The sequence below is a fragment of the Zophobas morio genome, unplaced genomic scaffold (assembly GCF_036711695.1).
Source record: "Zophobas morio isolate AGI-343-1 ecotype UQ-CSIRO unplaced genomic scaffold, CSIRO_AGI_Zmor_V1 ptg000021l, whole genome shotgun sequence".
NCBI lineage: Eukaryota > Metazoa > Arthropoda > Insecta > Coleoptera > Tenebrionidae > Zophobas > Zophobas morio.
The window spans coordinates 22,907,034-22,929,010 of record NW_026972126.1 but is presented as its reverse complement, the minus strand read 5'-3'; the positions used below and the strand labels follow the sequence as shown (position 1 = coordinate 22,929,010).

At 36.3% G+C, this 21,977-nt stretch overlaps 1 protein-coding gene across 3 annotated transcripts in view; it reads right to left on the bottom strand.

The window, feature by feature from the left end:
* The window catches only part of LOC135132678 (runt-related transcription factor 1-like), a 62,462-nt gene that overhangs the window by 40,287 nt on the left and 198 nt on the right, over positions 1-21,977 (bottom strand). For all 3 annotated transcript variants that reach the window (XM_064060846.1, XM_064060847.1, XM_064060848.1), the window contains exons 2-3: positions 18,633-19,077; positions 3,090-3,203 (exon numbers count right to left, since the gene is read on the bottom strand). In XM_064060846.1, the coding sequence (XP_063916916.1) occupies positions 3,090-3,203; positions 18,633-19,035 (517 nt within the window). In that variant the 5' untranslated portion in view covers positions 19,036-19,077. The remainder of the gene's footprint in view (positions 1-3,089; positions 3,204-18,632; positions 19,078-21,977) is intronic.

Genomic DNA, 21,977 nt, shown 5'->3' with positions numbered 1-21,977 from the left:
GTATTTCTTAAATAACGCTTTACTCAAAAATATGTCTTACATGGTAATTTCTTGTAAAGAAATAATAAGAATTTTGCAATTAAATTTCGTTCCTTTTCTCTTGACGATTAAAAAAAAAATCATCACATTTGCGATAGGGTGGGTGGGCGGGGTTTATATTTTATCTTGTTTTCTTAACATACGTAGTCGTCTTTTCAGAACAAGAAACTTAATACATGTTTAGAATAGTAAATTCTTGTATACAAATACTTCATATGGATCTTGCCATTAAGCCTCGCCCCTCGATCTGACAACCAATGAAAAATTCATCACAATTGAGAATTGAAATCGGGGCGGGTATGGGTGGAGCCTAATCTTTGGCTTTATTTCTTTCTTAATACACATAGTATTCATTGAACACGATAATCAAAAACATGCTTTTAATTTCTTGTAGAGAAATAAGGATTTTGCAGTTAAGCTCCGCCACCTTGACTCACAACGAATAAAAAAAATCATCACAATTGAGACAGGGTGGGTGGGCGGGTCTACATTTTGCCTTTGTTTCTTTATATGTGTAGACTTATTTCGACAACAAGAAACTTATTCCTCCACTTTTTTTCTACAACCCCTTTAAATACGGCATTAGTTGACCATCAAAGTTGCAATCAACGGCAACTTGGCAATGGAATTTTTGAAGAAATGAAAGCCAAAAAAATTCTTGAAATCAAAATCAGGAGAAGAATCTTTTCATGATTTTCGAATGTGTTATGGTTCCAGACCAAGATTTTCGAAATATTTTGTTCCAAATTTGTATTTTAAAATATCTCCACATTTGTTTTTCATCCATTTAAGCTACTGTTTACCTGTTTTTTCATGTATTTTAAGGTACTGTATCATTTTTTTAAGCAAACAGATCAATTTTGACGTTGAAGATTTTTTATTAAACAACAAAGTCAGTTTTTATCGTAAAGTTTTTTTGATGCTTTTTTTAACATTTCACCCCATTTTGAAGATTATTTTTTAAAAAGTTGTGGATTTCTAAAGATTTTGACCATGATTCCTGCGGATCCATCTAGAAACCGCTGACTTTGAGATTTTTACAACAAAAAATAATAAAAAAAAACTTCAACGCCATAATTGGTCTATTTTCTTAAAAAAATGATAAAGCAAACTTGTATAACAACATTTTACAATTTAACTTTGAAATTGTGAAACCGGATGCTCTGAAAACTTGTAAGCTTTTTAAGACTATCGTAAGCACGGTAAATCGTTAATCAAAATTTAGCCGTCATTTTACATTTTGGCGAATTTCTTCAAATCTGTGAGTGTTTATGGGAAAAAACTGAGTATGAATTAATCAGGTAGTCGTTTGCTCCGCGCTGAGAACACAAAATCAACCAAATTTCGTTTTCTTTTAATAGCTGATGCTTGTATTCTAAACGTGCTAATAGTCGAATTTAAGCATATTCTGAGAAATTGAGAATGTCTACATTTAAAGACTCCCATGTCCTCAATCCGACCCTGTATACATTATACACGGGTATACAGATGAAATTATATGCCGCCCGCCAACTCCCTAGTCCAAGGAACCACCCCGCCCCTCGATTTCCCCCACACATCGATATCTTCACTAATAAATGAGCCACAATCCCCTATTAAACGGGCGCCGAATACACCGATACAATCAAATTGCCTTTAAATTATCCCCAATCCGTGCCAGAAATTAGCACTTTCTGCCCCAAACCATCCTCATCCCGATTTCACCGTCTCCTCGATCCCAAATTCATTCCTCCGCATTTTTGGCGCCCGGCCAGTCCGCTCGCAGTCGCCTCGTCAAATATTTATCCCCAGTTGTTGTCATAATATTGAATGAACCACCACAAATGAAATTGATGTATTGCGGTCGGGCGGCGGGAAATAATCAGTTTTAGTACCGCTGAAATATTCAAAGTTGACGAATTAAAACGGTAATTACGGCCGGCCCGGCGAAATTCGAAAACTCAACAACAAATTGCCGCCTTTGCATGGCCGTAATTTGTATGCACACAATACAGAAACCGCGCACATGTTCCTGTTATTAAACACATGCCATTTCGACAAAAAATATTATGGTATTTTCAATAAATACACCCAATTTGACGAGAAGAATCGACCGCCGCCGGCGCGACTCTCGGCCTTACGCACCACGGCATAGGGACGCGCGATTCGCACCCCAAAGAAAAATTTATTCTTCAAATTGCTATAATTTCCGACACGCAAGATGCGCCCGTGTGTCACGAAGGGAAAGTTTCGTGTAAAATGGGGCGACGGGGACCGGGGATTGGTGGAAAACGCGGAAAATGGCCGAGTGCCATTTTGGATTTTTTTAGGTAACTGTCACCTGTCGAATTACATACACCGGGCACGGACGAGGCGGACTGCAACACATGCGCGATTTTTCGACAATGCTAATTTGTCTCCGGACAAACATGTTTACATAACTCGGGTGTGGCCAATCCATTTGATGAAACTCAGCCGACCGCCATTCACCACTTAAAAAATAACAAATTACAATTTTTTACAAGTGATTGAAATTTTAATTAATTATCGATTTGTTTTTCTGAGCGATTTATTCACGCTTGAAAATTTTAATCTCGCGCTGTGAAATCCAAGGTAAAGTCATGGCTGCTCTAGAAAATGTCCACGAAATTCCACCATCTTGCGTCCTAATGGGTCCCATTAGCCGCAAAAAGTTGCGTGATTGATTGTTAAACGGTTGCTGCTTTAATTTAAAAGCAACTGCGGTTCGAAACGCTTTATCATTCTGTGCAAAGTGCAATCAAACTGGGCTTTCGCCGCGTGATAAGCGAGATATAACCCACAAAACAAACTTAGCTCGCTTACAAATACTTACATATAAATAAATGGATTATTTTTATCTAGACTCTATTTTTTTATTATAATTTTTTCCAACAATTTTATTACTCAGTTGAGATGAAACGCCTTCACCTAGTTAATTAAATTTGACCTTAACGCAGTTTCAAGATTCTCTCTCGGTTCCAACGCGTGCGACAACTTCAGTGTCCACTTGAGGACGCGCTTATATCAGTACGAACAACTAAAACACTTACTGGTCTTCGATCTGGGTTCCCTCGGCCCGTCCACCGTCACCTTGATCGCTTTGGTGTACGTCGCCACCTGCGGAGGCGTGGTAGAGACCGTGATCGTGATCGAAAAAGATTTCCCTGGAAAAAAAGGAAAAATTAGCTTCGTCACCCCGTGGAAGCGACCACAGCGCAAAAATAAACAAAACGCTTAGTTAATTAAGTTAGCAAAACGAGCTTAAAATCACTAAAACCCAAGCGTTTAACCAATATTTCGCCCGTGCGGTTACACTCGTTGACATTTTTACCAAAGTGTGAAGGATTTTTTTGTCTCTGCGGTTTTTCGTCGCGTAATAGAAACGTAACTTGATGATGGACAGTAGGAACGAAATCAGTTGGCTTTGATCGAATTAAGGATGTCATTAAATGTGGAATTAACTTTCGCGGGTTTTTGCTTGTGGTCGCGGCCAATTTTCGCGAGTTTTTCAAGGGAGCGGGCAAAAAGGCGGCGAGGATGCGTCACAGTGGCTGAAGTCACGTAACAACCGACGCATACAAAATATTCACGACGTCGTTGCCAAAAAACGAGAACGACGAGGACGCGAAAACGAACCCTTGAGCTTCACCAGAGACAAAAACATTCATTCGTAGATTCCAGGAACGAAACTGAAAATTTTTAACGACGTCATCACTTTTGAAATATAACGTGAATTTTCGTCATACACTTCAGAGAATACTTCGGATTTTCCCATTTTTATGCAAATGTAACCTTTCAAAACGATAGTGACGTCACTGTTGTTATTTTTCCTTAATTTGATAAAACTCTTTTCGGCCATTAGGCGGCGAAAAACCATTTCCACGCGCATTCGTCCCACGTTATCACTCTCTAATCCTTATCACTTTACGAAACGAGCATTATCGCCAACTTGACGGTTGTGGTGACGAAGAAATATACACAGCCAACCTGGATGTGGTCATCTTATCTATTCAAAAATACACTTTTCCACAAAATCCCTCTTCGTAATTCCCACAAAATCTTCTGATTAACATTAAATATGTAAAAATGTAACGAATTTCATTAATCAATCATTCGGCCACATCCGCCGCTTACGGCAGACGTGTTTTTTCATGAATGAACGCTTGCCAACAGTAGAAATTTCCCAAGAATTATTGTCATTGTTATTAAAGGCACGCGACTCACGCTAGCGTGATAATAACGCTAATTGACAACGAGGCGAAGCCGCAAATTCGCTAATTTACCATTTGGGCCACATGTGGTCAACGTGTTTAAGGAATTCTCCTGTACGTTTTTTTGTAGTACGACGCGCCGTTTTCAGCCGTATTTCATTTTATCACTTCGAGGTTTAAATCTTTGTGATGCGACGCGAGCTTCATAATTAATTTCTTCCATGACAAATTACCAAGAAGTTTAAACGGTAATAACAATAAATTATTTTAGTTTATTTGACACACTGCAACTTTACGACCCGTGAATTATGTATTTCGATGGCTCAGGCGGTTTAAGAACAATTACGTCTTACGTGCTGCTGCACAGGTAATTTTTTAAAAATGTTATATTTTGATCAGGTTGGGTTTGTTTTTGTTCCCGCACAGGCGGCCCTCTGCCTCGGCTTCGCCTCGTTCGAGCCGCTCATTTGCCCCTCGTTAGACTCAGAAATTGATCGCATCTAATGGTGGTGTCATTTTTCACCGAACATTTCCCCTTTCGTGTAAAACGCGCGTTGCGTATACGCCAATAATGAAATCTGTGAAAATATTAATCGCATTTCCGATTTGCTGTTGGTTTATTTCAAATAGGCAATTACCTGAAATCTGTCAGCGTGACAAGTTACGATTGCACGAGAGCGGACAATTTTGTTAAGCTAGCGTCGCATAACGGATAAAGTGCACAGCTAAATTACTAGGTGAATAAACAGAACGAGAAGAAGTCGCGATGCGTGAGGCGGCCTCGGGGGCGGCGGACCGGGCGCCGGGGGTGGGCGGCCGGCGCGGTTTGGGGGCCGCTCGGTCCGTATGTTGGCGGAGTTTATGCATGCACATGAGGCCGGAATCCCCGTCGATTTATTAATACTGTAGTTGACTCGATGACTAGATCACCCCGACAATTACACCCTGTCGGAATCAGGGTTGGGATGTCCGACCAAGGGATGCTGTGGAAGAAACGGAAGATGTAAACGAAGCGGATGGAAAGGTGTTTGGGTTTTCTGGTCAGATTTTGATGGGTTCATACCCAGTCCTAGCAATGCTTTGTTTTATTTATGAAACCCTACTAACCTTCGTTCTTGTTTTTAACCCGTGAAGTGCCTTTCGTAAAAGAGAAAATTGATTTCTTCTTTTCAGGCTTAATAATATTATTACAATGGTCAGGTATTTCGGCACTTTTTACTATTTTGCGTTTTGAGATCACAGAAAAATCTTGGTCACTGGAAATTTTGGAAATTTCATTGTCTTACAAAGCCTTAATTGAGTCCTCCAGGGTTAGTACCGTACAGGTTAAGAAATCCTCTTTCGCACACTTAACCTGCAATTTTTTCCGAGATCTTCTTTGCTTTACGGGCCCCAAATTAATAGATCCGCGCAAATGCGAGAGTGTTTAGTCGGAATATTACGCGTCGATTATTATTTGTTGAAATTTTCGGTGTCGTGGTAATAACGTTTTGTCTTTGTCAAAAGTATCTTCAATTTTTCCGACATACAGTACTAAGTGTAATTTTTTATTAAAATAACTTTCATCTGTATGTTCCATGTTTAACTTAAACTAGGCCGAAACACTTAACTCGTTAATTCATTACCAATCCATCTGTATTCTTTAGTAATAGAGTCCATCGGACGAATTATATATTTACTTTTATATTTTGTCGACGTTTCATGACCCGTAGAGTGTAAAAAAAGTAGTCTCCCGTTTCCGTCTGTCTGTTTGTCTGGTGTCTGTATCCATTTTTATTACACACGTAATCTCCGAAACTGCTGGACCGATTGTTGTCAAATTTTGTATGTAAGTATATTAGAAATATCATATATGTAGTCAGGTGCGGCATTCAGTCCCTGAATATATTACTTTTGTGAAATTTTATAAATAATAGCAATAGTTTTAAGAATGTGATTATAAAATTCATTTATGACAGCCGCCATCATCTCAGTCAATCAACACGTTTTTTTAGACGTGCTCATGTCAAAATTGATTGTCAATCATTAATAGTCACCCGGTATATAACGGGTTCAATTGAAAAAGTCATCAAGTTTGCGTTGCTTTTTTGATAGACGGAAACGTAGCGAAAAACGCATGTGTACTGTTGTGTATAATTGACATTTTCGCGTTGTCAGCTGTCATTTTAGGGTTATTGCAGATTTACTTAACATTATTACAAAAAAAATAAAGCCAACTTGATGGGAAACTAAGGAATGGTTGATTAATATTTAGTGCCTTACTACTCACCACTTGCTATTTTGCAAATGTATATTTTTCTTCTTACAACAAGTATAAGAATGTCAATAACTCTGTATACGTAATGTTTCTTTTTTACTTACCATATGTAAGTACTGTAGTCTGGTCCACTTATGCAAAATGTTTTTTTTTCAGCACAATTCTGTTAGTAAAGGAACGATTCTACAAATGTTTATAGTATAGTTTTGAAAATCTCTTTCTACCCCATAAAATTTTATTGGCAATAACGAGACGGACAGTAGTACAATACCAAGAGATATTTACAGCTTGAAGTTGTCGCGTGCAGGTAATCCCCAGATATTAGAAAGCAGAATAATCTAGGTCCGGACAGGGCCCATCCTTACTCACAAACGAAAATGAGCCTTATTTTATAAGTGCAACTACCTGCTAAATGTAGTCGGATGAACTGCTGTAAGCCATAAATATTTTTTACCATTGTACTACTGTCCACCTCGTTATTGTCAATAAAATTTTATAGGGTAGAATGAAATTTCCAAAACTATAAATGCATATTTATTCAAAAAATAAAATTTTATTTTCTTATATAATTCATCTCTTTTCTTTGATCTTTGAAATTCACAACGATTTTTTTGAAAATAGATGGTTAAATGCTAACCAAAATTTTGATAGCTCATCCCCACCAACAATTTAATAACGTCATTTCAAAGAATTCTATGTTTATTTGATTTAACTGTTATACAACAATACAGCCCATAAGTGTAGTGTATGAATTCGCTTTGAGATTTTCCCTAATTGTCCAAATTTTTGCAAAAACATAATGCTTTGTATAATAACAGTTTACTATTAGCGTACGGCATCCCAGTCGTGGTCTAGTGGTTACGAGTTAGGAATGCGGACCAGAAATCGCGCGTTCGATTCCAAACTTCACCTTTCGTTTTTTTCTTTTTTTTTTCTCGCATTGTGTAATATCTATGTTTATGATGTCTTGACAATTTTTTTTACTTTTTCGAAAAGATGAGAATACGCCCCACTTTATTTAAAAATGTAAAACCTTCTCGAGGGCGCCAAATGTCTTTTTTTAATCTAAAACCTTCTCGGGGGGCCAAATGTATACTTTTAAGAATATGAAACCTTCTCGGGGTTCCCAGTTCTCTTTTTTTTTTATGTAAAACCTTCTGGAGGGCGCTAAATGTCTTTTTTTTAACGTGAAACCTGCTCGGGAGTTTCAACTGTCTTTTTTGAAAATGTAAAACCTTCTTGGGAGCCCCAGATGTCTTTTTTTAATGTGAAACTTTCTCGGAGGTACCAACTGTTTTTTAAAAATGTAAAACCTTCTCGGGATTCCCAACTGTCTTTTTTTTTAATGTAAAACCTTCTCTGGGGCCCCAAATATATGTTTTTAAGAATGTGAAACCTTCTTGGGCGTCTCAACTGTCTCTTTGAAAATGAAAAATCTTCTCGGGAGCCCCAAATGTCTTTTTTTAATGTAAAACCTTCTCGGGGAACCCAACTGTATTTAAAAAAAAATAAAACCTTCTCAGGGGCTCCAAATGTATCGATACTTTTAAGAATGTGAAACCTTTTTGGGGTACCCAACTATCTTTTTTAAAAATGTAAAAAAACCTTCTCGAGGGCGCCAAATGTCTCTTTTTTTTAATGTGAAACCTCAGGTATCCCAACTCTATTTTTTTTAAATATAAAACCTCGAGGGCCCCAAATGTATAGATACTTTTAAGAATGTGAAACCTTCTTGGGGTACCCAACTATCTTTTTTAAAAATGTAAAACTTTCTCGAGGGCCTCAAATGTCTCTTTTTTTAATGTGAAACCTTCTCAGGGATCCCAACTCTATTTTTTTAAATATAAAACCTCGGGGGCCCCAAATGTATAGATAGTTTTAAGAATCTCAAACCTTCTCGGGGTTCTCAACTGTCTTTTTAAAAATGTAAAACCTTTTCGAGGGCGCCAAATGTCTCTTTTTTAATGTGAAACCTTCTCAGGGATCCCAACTGTATTTTTTAAAAATATAAAACCTTCTCAGAGGCCCCAAATGTATAGATACTTTTAAGAATGTGAAACCTTCTTGGGGTTCCTGTCTTTTTTAAAAATGTAAAAAACCTTCTCAGGGATCCCAACTCTATTTTTTTTAAATATAAAACCTTCTTGGGGGCCCCAAATGTATAAATACTTTCAAGAATGTGAAACTTTCTCGGGGTTCCCAACTGTCTTTTTTAAAAATGTAAAACCTTCTCGAGGGCCTCAAATGTCTCTTTTTTTAATGTGAAACCTTCTAAGGGAACCCAACTGTATTTAAAAAAAAATAAAACCTCAGGGGTCCCAAATGTATAGATAATTTTAAGAACGTAAAACCTTCTAGGGGTTCCCAACTGTCTTTTTTAAAAATATAAAAAACCTTCTCGGGGGCGCCAAATGTCTCTTTTTTTAATGTGAAACCTCAGGGATCCCAACTGTATTTTTTAAAAATATAAAACCTTCTCAGAGGCCCCAAATGTATAAATACTTTTAGGAATGTGAAACCTTCTTGGGGTTCCAAACTGCCTTTTTTAAAAATCTAAAAAAACCTTCTCAGGGATCCCAACTCTATTTTTTTTTTAATATAAAACCTTCTCGAGGGCCTCAAATGTCTCTTTTTTTAATGTGAAACCTTCTCAAGGAACTCAACTGTATTTAAAAAAAAATAAAACCTCAGGGGTCCCAAATGTATAGATAATTTTAAGAATGTATAACCTTCTAGGGGTTCCCAACTGTCTTTTTTAAAAATATAAAAAAACCTTCTCGAGGGCGCCAATTGTCTCTTTTTTTAATGTGAAACCTTCTCAGGGATCCCAACTCTATTTTTTTAAATATAAAACCTTCTCAGAGGGCCCACATGTATAGATACTTTTAAGAATGTGAAACCTTCTTGGGGTTCTCAACTGTTTTTTAAAAATGTAAAATCTTTTCGAGGGCGCCAAATGTCTCTTTTTTAATGTGAAACCTTCTCAGGGATCCCAACTGTATTTTTTAAAAATATAAAACCTTCTCAGAGGGCCCAAATGTATAGATACTTTTAAGAATGTGAAACCTTCTTGGAGTTCCTAACTGTCTTTTTTAAAAATGTAAAAAACCTTCTCAGGGATCCCAACTCTATTTTTTTAAATATAAAACCTTCTCGGGGGCCCGAAATGTAGATATAAATACTTTTAAGAATGTGAAACCTTCTCGGGGTTCCCAACTGTCTTTTTTAAAAATGTAAAACCTTCTCGAGGGCGCCAAATGTCTCTTTTTTTAATGTGAAACCTTCTCAGGGAACCCAACTGTATTTAAAAAAAAATAAAACCTCAGGGATCCCAAATGTATAGATAATTTTAAGAATGTAAAACCTTCTAGGGGTTTCCAACTGTCTTTTTTAAAAATATAAAAAACTTTCTCGAGGGCGCCAAATGTCTCTTTTTTAATGTGAAACCATCTCAGGGATCCCAACTGTATTTTTTAAAAATATAAAACCTTCTCAGAGGCCCCAAATGTATAGATACTTTTAAGAATGTGAAACCTTCTCGGGGTTCCCAACTGTCTTTTTTAAAAATGTAAAACCTTCTCGAGGGCATCAAATGTCTCTTTTTTTAATGTGAAACCTTCTCAGGGAACTCAACTGTATTTAAAAAAAAAAATAAAACTTCAGGGGTCCCAAATGTATAGATAATTTTAAGAATGTAAAACCTTCTAGGGGTTCCCAACTGTCTTTTTTAAAAATGTAAAACCTTCTTGGGGGGCTCAAATGTCTCTTTTTTTAATGTGAAACCTTCTCAGGGAACCCAACTGTATTTAAAAAAAAATGAAACCTCAGGGGTCCCAAATGTATAGATAATTTTAAGAATGTAAAACCTTCTAGGGGTTCCCAACTGTCTATTTTAAAAATATAAAAAAACCTTCTCGAGAGCGCCAAATGTCTCTTTTTTTAATGTGAAACCTTCTCAGGGATCCCAACTGTATTTTTTTAAAATATAAAACCTTCTCAGAGGCCCCAAATGTATAAATACTTTTAAGAATGTGAAACCTTCTCGGGGTTCCCAACTGTCTTTTTTAAAAATGTAAAACCTTCTCGAGGGCCTCAAATGTCTCTTTTTTTAATGTGAAACCTTCTCAGGGAACCCGACTGTATTAAAAAAAAAAAAAAAAATAAAACCTCAGGGGTCCCAAATGTATATAGATAATTTTAAGAATGTAAAACCTTCTAGGGGTTCCCAACTGTCTTTTTTAAAAATATAAAAAAACCTTCTCGAGGGCGCCAAATGTCTCTTTTTTTAATGTGAAACTTTCTCAGGGATCCCAACTGTATTTTTTTAAAATATAAAACCTTCTCAGAGGCCCCAAATGTATAGATACTTTTAGGAATGTGAAACCTTCTTGGGGTTCCCAACTGCATTTTTTAAAAATGTAAAAAAAACCTTCTCAGGGATCCCAACTCTATTTTTTTTAAATATAAAACCTTCTCGGGGGCCCCAAATGTATAAATACTTTTAAGAATGTGAAACCTTCTCGGGGTTCCCAACTGTCATTTTTAAAAATGTAAAACCTTCTCGAGGGCCTCAAATGTCTCTTTTTTTAATGTGAAACCTTCTCAGGGATCCCAACTGTATTTTTTTTTAAATATAAAACCTTCTCAAGGGCTCCAAATGTATAGATACTTTTAAGAATGTGAAACCTTCTTAGGGTTCCCAACTGCCTTTTTTAAAAATGTAAAAAAAACCTTCTGGAGGGCGCCAAATGTCTATTTTTTAATGTAAAACCTTCTCAGGGGCGCCAAAAGTTTTTTATAGAATGTGAAACCGTCACAGGGGTACCAACTATCCTTTTTTAAAGAAAGCAAAACTTTCTCGGGGACTCCAATTGTCTTTTTAAGAATATTAAATCTTTTCAGGGGTCCCAGCTGCGATATTTGTTGGACTGTACTTCAGAAGCGAGGGAAGTTATGTCGAAATAACTTACAACCAATTTTTTTGTCCAAGTAAATACTCACTTCGTTATTCTAAACCTATGCTAGTCCAAAATTTGCTCCTTTTTGAAATTTTCAATGGAATTTTGTAAGTCTGTGGTTTCAATATAATAGTTAACAATAAAACAGATAAGCAACTACAGTCAGAGACTAAAATGAAGAAAATGATACTTTGGATCCTTCTAATTTAGACAGTGAAGTTGAACAAGCTGTGAATAGTATCCAGAGCAACAAAAATGACATTAAAACAAACCCATAAGAAGAATGTAGGTAATTCATAACTTAGGGAAAACGAGCTCGTTTACAATATTAATAATATTAGGGGTCGAAGTTATCTTCAAATATTGGAATAATTAAATAGTCAAAGCTGATTTAGAAAGTTTGAATACCACAACAAGAGAAGTATTCACACGATACAGAAAACATCATCCGAAATCATCCTTTGAGAGATCTTCATTACCAAGAAATAAGCAAGGAAGTGAAGAATCAGACACTTTTTAATCCATACAAAGTGGTGTTTTTTTTCCCGAAAAATATAATTCGATGCACAAAATGATAATTGCTTTCCTCCAGAAACAGCACGTGTTATCGCCAAGTTTTCTTTTTTCGAAAGTGACTACTGATCCATAAAATTTTGTCATATTCGTGACATTCACATCAAAAACGCACCGTTTAAGTTTAGGAAAATCACAAACTGTCACGATTTTCTTGTGCCTACTTTTTGTCGTTTTCTCGTTTCGGCCAAATCCGGCTGGAGACCAAATAGGGAAGCGCAGTTCGAAATTTTTGTCTGGAGCGACGCCGGGGGCCGTCGAGCGCGACGCGGGCAAAAAAGGTGAAATTGCTGCCCGTAAAAAATCTCGATTTGCATTCAGTCGGATTTTTCTATTATTTTAGTTAAAATAATGGCAAGCCAAGCGCAAAATTGCGCTACCGTTAGACGCCTACTTCTCGCGGCCAATCGCAGAAACGCGCTTTCCATTTTTCGTCGCCTTGTCTCGGACTTATCCTGTTCTTCGCGTGGTTATTGTACGTTTTTTCCTATTATCTGGCTCGTTATTTGTCTTGAATATGTAACGGATCGTCTTCTCAATAACGAATGACGCTGCCGGATTCCATCTGGAGGCGCTGGACAATGCTCGGTCGTGAAAAGAAATTTGGAACGCATCCGAAATCATATTCGAGATTTTTGTGCGCCTGTTTAACTGTGACGGTAGAAATGAAATTATGTATTTTTATTTTGCGGGAAAAAAACGAAAAAAGGTTTAACGTAAAAGTAGGAGCCGAGGCGTCTTTGAAAATACACAAAGCGTACAATGCGTGACGTCTTTGTGGTGTTTTTGTTTCGCGAAACGTCTGCTCGAGCGGATAAATAATTTTTTTCGTGAAAATCGCACGTATGAATGGAAGTTTTTGAGGTCTGTTTATTTTTGGTGGGTTTTTTTCGGCGGGCAGAGTGAGTGGCACCTTGCCTAATGCGTTGCTGCGAATTATGCAAGCTCCGTTGTTTTGCACCTTACCGGCGATCCATTTTTTCTCTTATTTCCTTTGTTATTATTTAATCAACTACAGACAGAAATTGTAAAGAAATGGATTTGTTCCGATGGGGTTAAGAAATAGGTTTCTCTCGAACATAAAGGAGCAGAGAGCGGTCGCCGGTTTTGAGCGGAAAAATTAAGAAATGCTCATTTTGTTACCTTCGGTTCGGAAAAAAACCGCGCGTTTTGTCGACAGTTTTAATTTACTTTGCCAAAATAATAATAACGAAAACTAATAACGCCAAACAAAGCCTCATTTTTGTTCTAAACAGAAAACCGCTTTATCAGTCGCGGAAATAACACGAAACGCATTAATTTTTTTAATTTAAAATTGAATTAAAGTTTTTGTCGATTTAATTATTTCACTACGACATCAATAATTCGTTGTTGATTTTCTCATAATCTGCGCTGACTTGCAACTTTTTTTGGCTACGCTGTTTCCACATTTTGGCTCCAAAAAAGCGGCTACGAACCGAGGCGAAAGAGACCGAAAATTTTATTTTGTGCATGATGTCGTGAAACGAGAATTCGGAATCTGGCTTGAGGACACTACGAAAAACGAACTTGCTGAATTTTCGACTCTTGTTCTTTTAAAACAATAAAACTAGAAATTTTATTCCTAACATTTTATAAGAGGTTATTTAAATGTTGTCGTTCCAAATCGTTGGATAGGCCGGCGAGATTTCCCGATTTGGCGCCGATTGATTTTTTTTGTGGGGGCACTTGCGACACCGTGTTTACGTCAATGGAACGACTTACAACAACGTCGAAGATTTAAAATAAACATAATAAATGAAGAAAAATCAGTTGCTAATACAAATTAGAGGCGACGCAAAAAAACTTTTATGATAGATTAGGAATATTTAATATGATTATAGTTAAGAATGAAGCATCCTTTAAAGTTTGTTTTGAATCCAAAATCAGGATACTAGATTTAAACAAAATAACCAAAATAGTTTTTTTTTTTCTAGAATAATGATTTGGTCTACAACATTTGTATGTAACGTGTTGCCCCAAAATGCGAGTGCAGCGAGCACATTTAGGATAAATCAAAATTATCCGTCGGTGTCCCCGTCGGGAAGCTAAATTACTATTAATGACAGAATTTTTTGGTGTCTAAAAAAGTGGATCTTGAAAATGTTTATGAATACTAAAGTCGGAGAGACACAGGAACCTGAACGTGCTCGCTGCGCTCGCATTCTAGACGTTTATTTCTTTAAAGTCTACCGATTTATTATTGTCACGCCTAAACAGCTTCCTTAATCACTTCTGTGCGACTAAATTTAAACAAAAGAACGTTTAGAATGCGAGCGCAGCGAGCATGTGCAGGTGTAATTAAAAATAATTCAGTGATGTCCCCGAGACACTAAATTATTGAAAACTGAACACGAAAAATTGAAAAATTTGAAAAATCACAGGTGGGTGGGCGGGGTTTATATTTTGCCTTTTTTTTTTTAATATACCTAGTATTGTGTGCACAACACGATACTAAAAAACATGTTTTTAATTCACGTAAAAAAAATGGGTATTTTACAGTTAAGCTCCGCCCTCTTGGTTCATAGCGAATAAAAAAAATCATCACAATTGAGATAGGGTGGGTGGGCGGGTTTACATTTTGGCCTTTTGTTTTAAAATGTGTAGACTTCTTTTCACAACAAGAAATTTTATCAATTTTGCAATTAGGCTCCTTCCTTATAAAAATGTACGATTTTAACCATATTAAAATATTAACCCCGCCCACCCACCCTATCTCAATTCTGATGATTTTTTATTCGTCGTGATACAAGGGGGCGGAACTTCAACTGCAAAATCCTTATTCTTTACGAGAAATTAAAAAAATGTTTTTAAGTATCGTGTTGGTGAAAAAATACTATGTATATTAAGAAAAAATTAAACCCAAAGATTAAGCCCCGCCTATACTTGCTTTGATCTAAATAGTAATGAAGTTTTCATTCGTTGACAGACTAGGGGCGGAGCCTAATTGCAAAATCCATGCTTCCCTACAAAAGGTTACCATTTTGAACGTGTTTTAAAGTTCTAAGAATAAAAAAGATCATCACAATTGAGATGGGGTGGGTGGGCGGGGTTATATTTTGCCCGTTTTTTTAATATAGTATTCTTTGATCAACACGATACTTAAAAACATGTACTTGGCAGTTAAGCTCCGCCCCCTTGGTTCTCGGCGAATAAAAAAAATCATCACAACTGAGATAGGGCGGGTGGGCGGGCTCACATTTTGCCTATTTGTTTTAATATGTGTAGACACAATAAGAAACTTAAAACATGTTTAAAATGGAAAATTATTAGGCTCCCCCCCATAATTGCAAAAACCACTTTTTCTTGCAAAAATCTACCCATGTTTTAAGTTTCTTGTTCTGAAAAGATGGCTATGTATATTAAGAAAAAAAAGGCAAAATATAAGCCCCGCCCACCCACCCTATCTCAATTCTGATGATTTTTTTTTTCGTCGAGGGCCGAGGAGCGAAGCTTAATTGTAAAATCCTTCTTTTTCTATCAGAAATTACAGTTTCGGCCGCAAAATCTTGAGCAGCTCTGTCATTCAAGTGACATAAGCCCGAAAACAGGCTTTACGTACTTCTAACCTCAAATTTGCCGTTTGTCACTTTGATGTAGACTGGAATGTGACCTATGTCAAAATTTATATGACGTATGTCAAAATTTATTTTTTAAAAGTGTTAATCATTATGACAATAAGGCATAGACTACATCGTTTTTTTTTAAATGACAGAAAAATGTGACTGCTAAAGTAGGAAGACCTGAAGGTGTGTTTTTTAAATCTACAGATTTATTATTACAATTATTGAACCCAAACAACTTCACTAAGACTTTTTCTTAAATACTTCTGAAAATAAATTTTAAAAAAGGAACGTCTAGAATGCGAGCGCAGCGAGCACGTGCAGGTGTAATTAAAAATAATTCAGTGATGTCCCCGAGACACTAAATTATTGCCAAAAAATTGTATGGTCTACGAAAAAGTGAATCTTCAAAAATTTACCATTTTGAACGTGTTTTAAATTTCTAAGAATAAAAAAGATCATCACAATTGAGATGGGGTGGGTGGGCGCGGATTATATATTGCCTTTTTTCTTAATTTACATAGTATTCTTTGAACAACACGATACTTAAAAACATGTTTTTATTTTCTTGTAAAGAAATAAATATTTTGCAGTTAAGGTCCGCCCTCTTTGTTTTCGGCGAATAAAAAAAATCATTACAATTGAGAGAGGGCGGGTGGGCGGGTTTACATTTTGACCTTTTGTTTTAAAATGTGTAGACTTCTTTTCACAACAAGAAACTTGATCAATTTTGCAATTAGGCTCCCCCCTCCCCATTATTACACAATCCATATTTCTTATAAAAATGTACAATTTTAACCATATTAAAATATTAACCCCGCCCACCCGCCCTATCTCAATTCTGATGATTTTTTTTATTCGTCGTGATACAAGGGGGCGGAACTTCAACTGCAAAATCCTTATTCTTTACGAGAAATTACATTTTGGCCTTTTGTTTTAAAATGTGTAGACTTCACAATAAAAAACTTAAAACATGTTTAAAATGGAAAATTATTAGGCTCCCCCCCCCCCATAATTGCAAAAACCATATTTTCTTGCAAAAATCTACCCATGTTTTAAGTCTCTTGTTCTGAAAAGATGGCTATATATATTAAGAACAAAAAAAGGCAAAATGCAGGCAATTATTGAACCCAAACAACTTGGCTGAGACTTTTTCTTAAATACTTCTGAAATTGAATTTAAAAAAAGAACGTTTAGAATGCGAGCGCAGCGAGCACGTTCAGGTTTTATTTAAAAAATTGATCTAAAGTTATAAAATGTTTAGGAAAATGGGACTATCTCATTCTTTAATTTTTTTACCATAAGTATATGAGTCATAATATACACTGACCGGCAAAAAAACCGGTCACTGTGAAAAATTTTGCAAAACCAAGCTTTAAAAATTATTAATTTAACTAGTGATCGTTATTTTATTAAAGAACCATTCACTATTGACACGTGATATAAATTAGCAAAAAAAGCGGCAAAAAACCGGTCACTGTGAAAAATTTCGCAAAACCAAGCTTTAAAAATTATTAATTTAACTAGTGATCGTTATTTTATTAAAGAACCATTCACTATTGACACATGGTATATCAATTAGCAAAAAAAGAAGACAAATAAACACAGAATTAAATTTAATTTAATGGACCCTACTACAATATTTCTTTAGCTCTAGTCAAGTTTAATGTGAAATTTTGGCCTAGTTTAATTTAGAAAAGTCATGATCCCGGAAAAACGAGTGGAATACAGTCGGAAAATAACGAAAACTGTGATACATGGACCATACAGATGGAAGCTATTTCAATAAAAAATTACACTTAGTACTGTTTGTCGAAAAAGCTGAAGATTGAGGTCTGGTCTTGCGGAATATTCAGAATCTGACGAAGACGAAAATACGAGAACAAAGTTTGAACACTCGTTATACTAAATCTGTAAGGTAAGGACGGAGGAAGCTGGTGCAAGCGAGTACAAAGAAGCTTAAGTGTGCGAAGATTATTTCTTAATCTGTGTGGTACTAACTCTGAATGACTCAAGCAACTGCAATTAAGGCTTTGTAAAGCGATGAACTTTCCGATTGAGGAAAGAGGACGTCATAGGAAAAGACTTAAGGCATTACCATTGGAAATACAAAATTTAATTGAAAAATCATATCAAACCTTAAAAGCCTACACAGTCCCATTATTATTCAAGACACAATTCCAATTGTTATTACCTAACGGACACTTTAAGCATCAAACATTTACATAGATCTTTTATAGAAGAAAATAAAACTCGCGTAACGTATAGCAAAAATTCAACTTTAAATTTGATTTGTCGAGGACTGACACTAGTACCATGTACAACTTCTTCTTAGAGAAAATTTCTGTGGCTGAAAGTTTTGAAACCAAAGTCCTCCTAAAAGCAAAAACGAATCCACTGAGAGAAGTGACCAAGATTGTTCTATGATCTCCAAACGCAAAACAGTACTGCAAGAAGTACCGACAAGAAAACACATTTTTACACCGATTTTATAACCAGTTGAATAATTGCAATAAAGTGCAAAAAACACAAAAGGACAATTTTAATATTCAAAAGCACTTATTGTATCTGCACCGAAGCATATAGATACCGTTTGTTTCTTTTTTTTTTTGCTAAAAGTGAAACGCAAATATTCATTAACGTAACATTACATTTCCCCAACGTCGCTGATTCATAAGAACGGTTTTCCCAATAACCAGGTAATAAACACCTGTTACTTAAGCACATATTACTTAAGCACCATCAATACACATATCTACAGCTATCCTACATCAACATTCTATTGACTTTGCCAACTCATTCCAACCCGAACCGCTTCGTCTCCCAACCATTTAGTACCACGGAAGCACTTGGTTGACCACCCAGAGTACCTGTGCAGTACCTTCTGCCACTCATAATGGATACATTCGCAAAAAAAGGATAAGCCGTCACGAAGGTACCACCATCCGAAGGTTAAACCATACCCACATCTAGTGGTACTTTCGCGCTGCCCCACCACCTCCCAGAAACTCACCCCGTCCGCTCCTCCCCACGAACCTCAAATCGTTGAATTTGGCCACCTGGTTCTTCATGACCGCCGTCGAGTTGCGCAGCTCCGCGCAACAGTTCTCGTCGTTGCCGGCCCGCACCGTCACGATGGTGCCGTCCCCGATGTCGCCCAGCGCCACCACCTTGAACGCCACCGGCAGCGTCTTGTTGGAGCGCCAGTGCGACGGCAGCGCCGAGCACAGGAAGTACGGACTCCCGGTGCGCACCAGCTCCCCCGGGTGCTCCGTCTGGATCTCGTGGATGAGGTGCTCGGTCCACCAGATGTCCTGGTTGCTCATGTAGCCCGAGGCCGGCGGCTCGCACATGCTAGACTTGGGCCACGCTTCTTCCGAAACGCTGCAGGTCGTTAGGGAGACTGGGAGATGCATGGGCGACGGCTGGCACGCACTGGTCAGAAGAAGCGGGCAATCCTGGAACAAGGCAAAATTTTGGACGAGAGGACCAAATGCTTCTTAGAACTAAGACCGAACAAGACGTCATCAACTATTGGAAGGGATACATGACCATAAATGTATATCAAACGACCTAGTTTTTGCCCAAAATGGTCTTAGCACGTGATAAAAAATAGGCCGCTTATAAATCTGGCATTTTTTGCTCCACCGTGTTCGCCACGCCTGCTGCGATTTATTAAAACGATGGTAATTAATGTCCCATACAAAACCTTTCCGCGGTACCTATTATGTTCTTGCAGAGGTGACTAGATCGAAGGCTGTCTTCTCGGAATAATATCGAGTGATCAAACAAACCATAATAACCCGAGATGTGAATCCTTTCCGGATTCCTATAAAATACTAGGATTCTTCTACGGAAAAAACAAGGTAATCTACTACCTGAGGTGATGTCATTACGGGTCCATAGCTACAGGGTGGAAAAGAAACGGTCGATTTTGTGTAACTGTGTGACTGCAGAAAAACCCAAATCACCGAAAACTGATCAACTGACGTCAAAACAAATTCTCAAAACCACAAAAATTAATTTAACTAAAACGTATAATAATTAAAAGGTGACCTCCATAAAATTTTTTTGGTTGTGTTGGAGGAGTAAAAAGTCGCTGAAAACGTTGAATTTTGTTATTTATAGGTTTTTGCGGCGACGGACGTCGAGTTAGCAGAATCTGGATTCGCAACATGTGGTAAAGAAAAACGGTTGTAAAAAGTGATTGCGGAGAAAATAAAGCCACAAGTTCAATAACCAATTAGATAAATATTTAAGTGGGGGAGGGGGCGTTTAATCAATAGGCTCTGCTTACGGAATAATAAACATTTATTAGGTAACGTTGGCAGCAGTGGGTACAGGTAGATAAATTAGTGAATTTGTTTCTAAATATATCTTAAAAGAATGTTGTGGTGTAATACCAAAAAATAATAAACGCAAACATTAGCGTTAGAAGTTAAATGACATCGACGTAAACATACGTCACTAACAAAATTAGTAAACTAAGTAAAATTTGAACTTAAATATTATTATAACAAATGTCTATATATCTCCTTAATTATTAGAAAAAAAAAATCAAAATCTCGTTTTTAAGGCGAAACACACAGTTTAGTTTTCTTAAATGAAACACCCTATATATTGTTACGTATTTTGGTTGACCTCTTCGTAGGCTTTACAACCACACTTTCACAAAAAAAATCGCGATAGGTTTATTTTTAAAGTCTCCCCTACAATATTTTGTGGAAAAATAACTAAAAGTACGCGCTTAGTTGTAGTATCAACTAAATCGAATTTTAATACGCAGAATGTTTATAAAAAAAACCTAAACTTAACTATTTCAAATATCGATATTTCAGGTTTTTCAAATGGAACACTCTGTATTTTATTTATATAGTACGTCGATGTCTGTCTTAAAAATGTAAAATACTCAGCAAAAAAGAAAAAACTGAAAAACCGATATTCGAAAACTGTAATAATTAAAACATTTTTTATAAACACTCTGTATACGAAAATTTAATCTCATTTACACTATAAAAAAGCGCGTACATTTCTTTACCTCTCTACAAAATGTTGTAACACAGATTTTAAAAATAACTCTCCTGGGATTTTTTTGTTAACCCTTCCAATTTCACGTTATTCCAATTTCAAGAAAACTAAGTTTTGTGTTACGCCTTAAAAATAGAACACTCTGTATAGTTTAATAATAAAAATTTCTAATAATTGATGAGTGGAATTGATCGAGGAACGCGTGCTTTGTAACTTATCCTGTATATTACCATATATACAATAATCGAAAAAAAAGTTCTCTAGTGGACCATGAAACGTATTTTTAAAATAATGATGTTGGCAACACCGACGTATTCCTTGTTCAGTTTCATGGACCACTAGACGATTTTTTTCGATCCTATGGTATATTAACTGGTGTCATTTTAGAAAATTTACAATTTGGATACAATTCGATGAAATTTCCCATAACAAAACGATTACTTAATTAAAATGCAGTGTTTCCTCCAAAAAATTGATGACGTCATTTTACCAAAAAAACTTCTAGTTGCAGCAAATGTATATTAATATATAATACAGGGTGTTTCACCAAAATCTGGTATCTTTTGTTAATTATTTAACACATAGAAGTCAATCAAAAATTCTGAATAAATTATATAATTAAATAAAATTATGCAACTTACGTTTTTGATAGAAAGCCATAATTTTTTTTTTTGTATTTGTCAAGAATCGCCATAATATCTAATTTAGGTTTAAAATTTTTGATCGCATATTGAAAAATATTGTTATTAATCATTAGCATAATTTGAAAGGTTCAGTGACGTCTAAATTTTCAGTTTAAAGTAGTTAAAATAAGACTATTCACGGGATAAACCCATTTAAAAAATTACTCAGCTGATTAATGCAGGGAAAAACGATTTTATAAAGTATATACTAATTAATTTCAGTACTTAATTTTATCTGTCTATTTGTACTATAATTTACACCTTGTATATACAGGGTGTTTGGTCTAAAACCCCCTTTCTCCATTCCTACTTTTTTTCTTAATAAGATAAGTACAACTACAATAATTCATTGTGTGTTTGAACATTTTAAAAGTAGTTTCGTAGACGGTCCAACCCGACCCTGGTTAACCCAGCTAGAATACTTATTTTTTAATAAAAAAATCATTTCTTGATCGAAGTACACCTTAAGTGAAACACCCTGTATATTTCTGCATGTCACTCCATCCCCAACCGCCTCAATTCTCCCCAATCCCATCCACTTTTCCTTCCTCCGCAAAACCCCCTCCCCCCACCTCCTCGCCATAATTCCCCGAAAAAACACCCAGCCTCCTATTTTCCGGATTCCGCGCTCCAAGGTAAACCGAGAT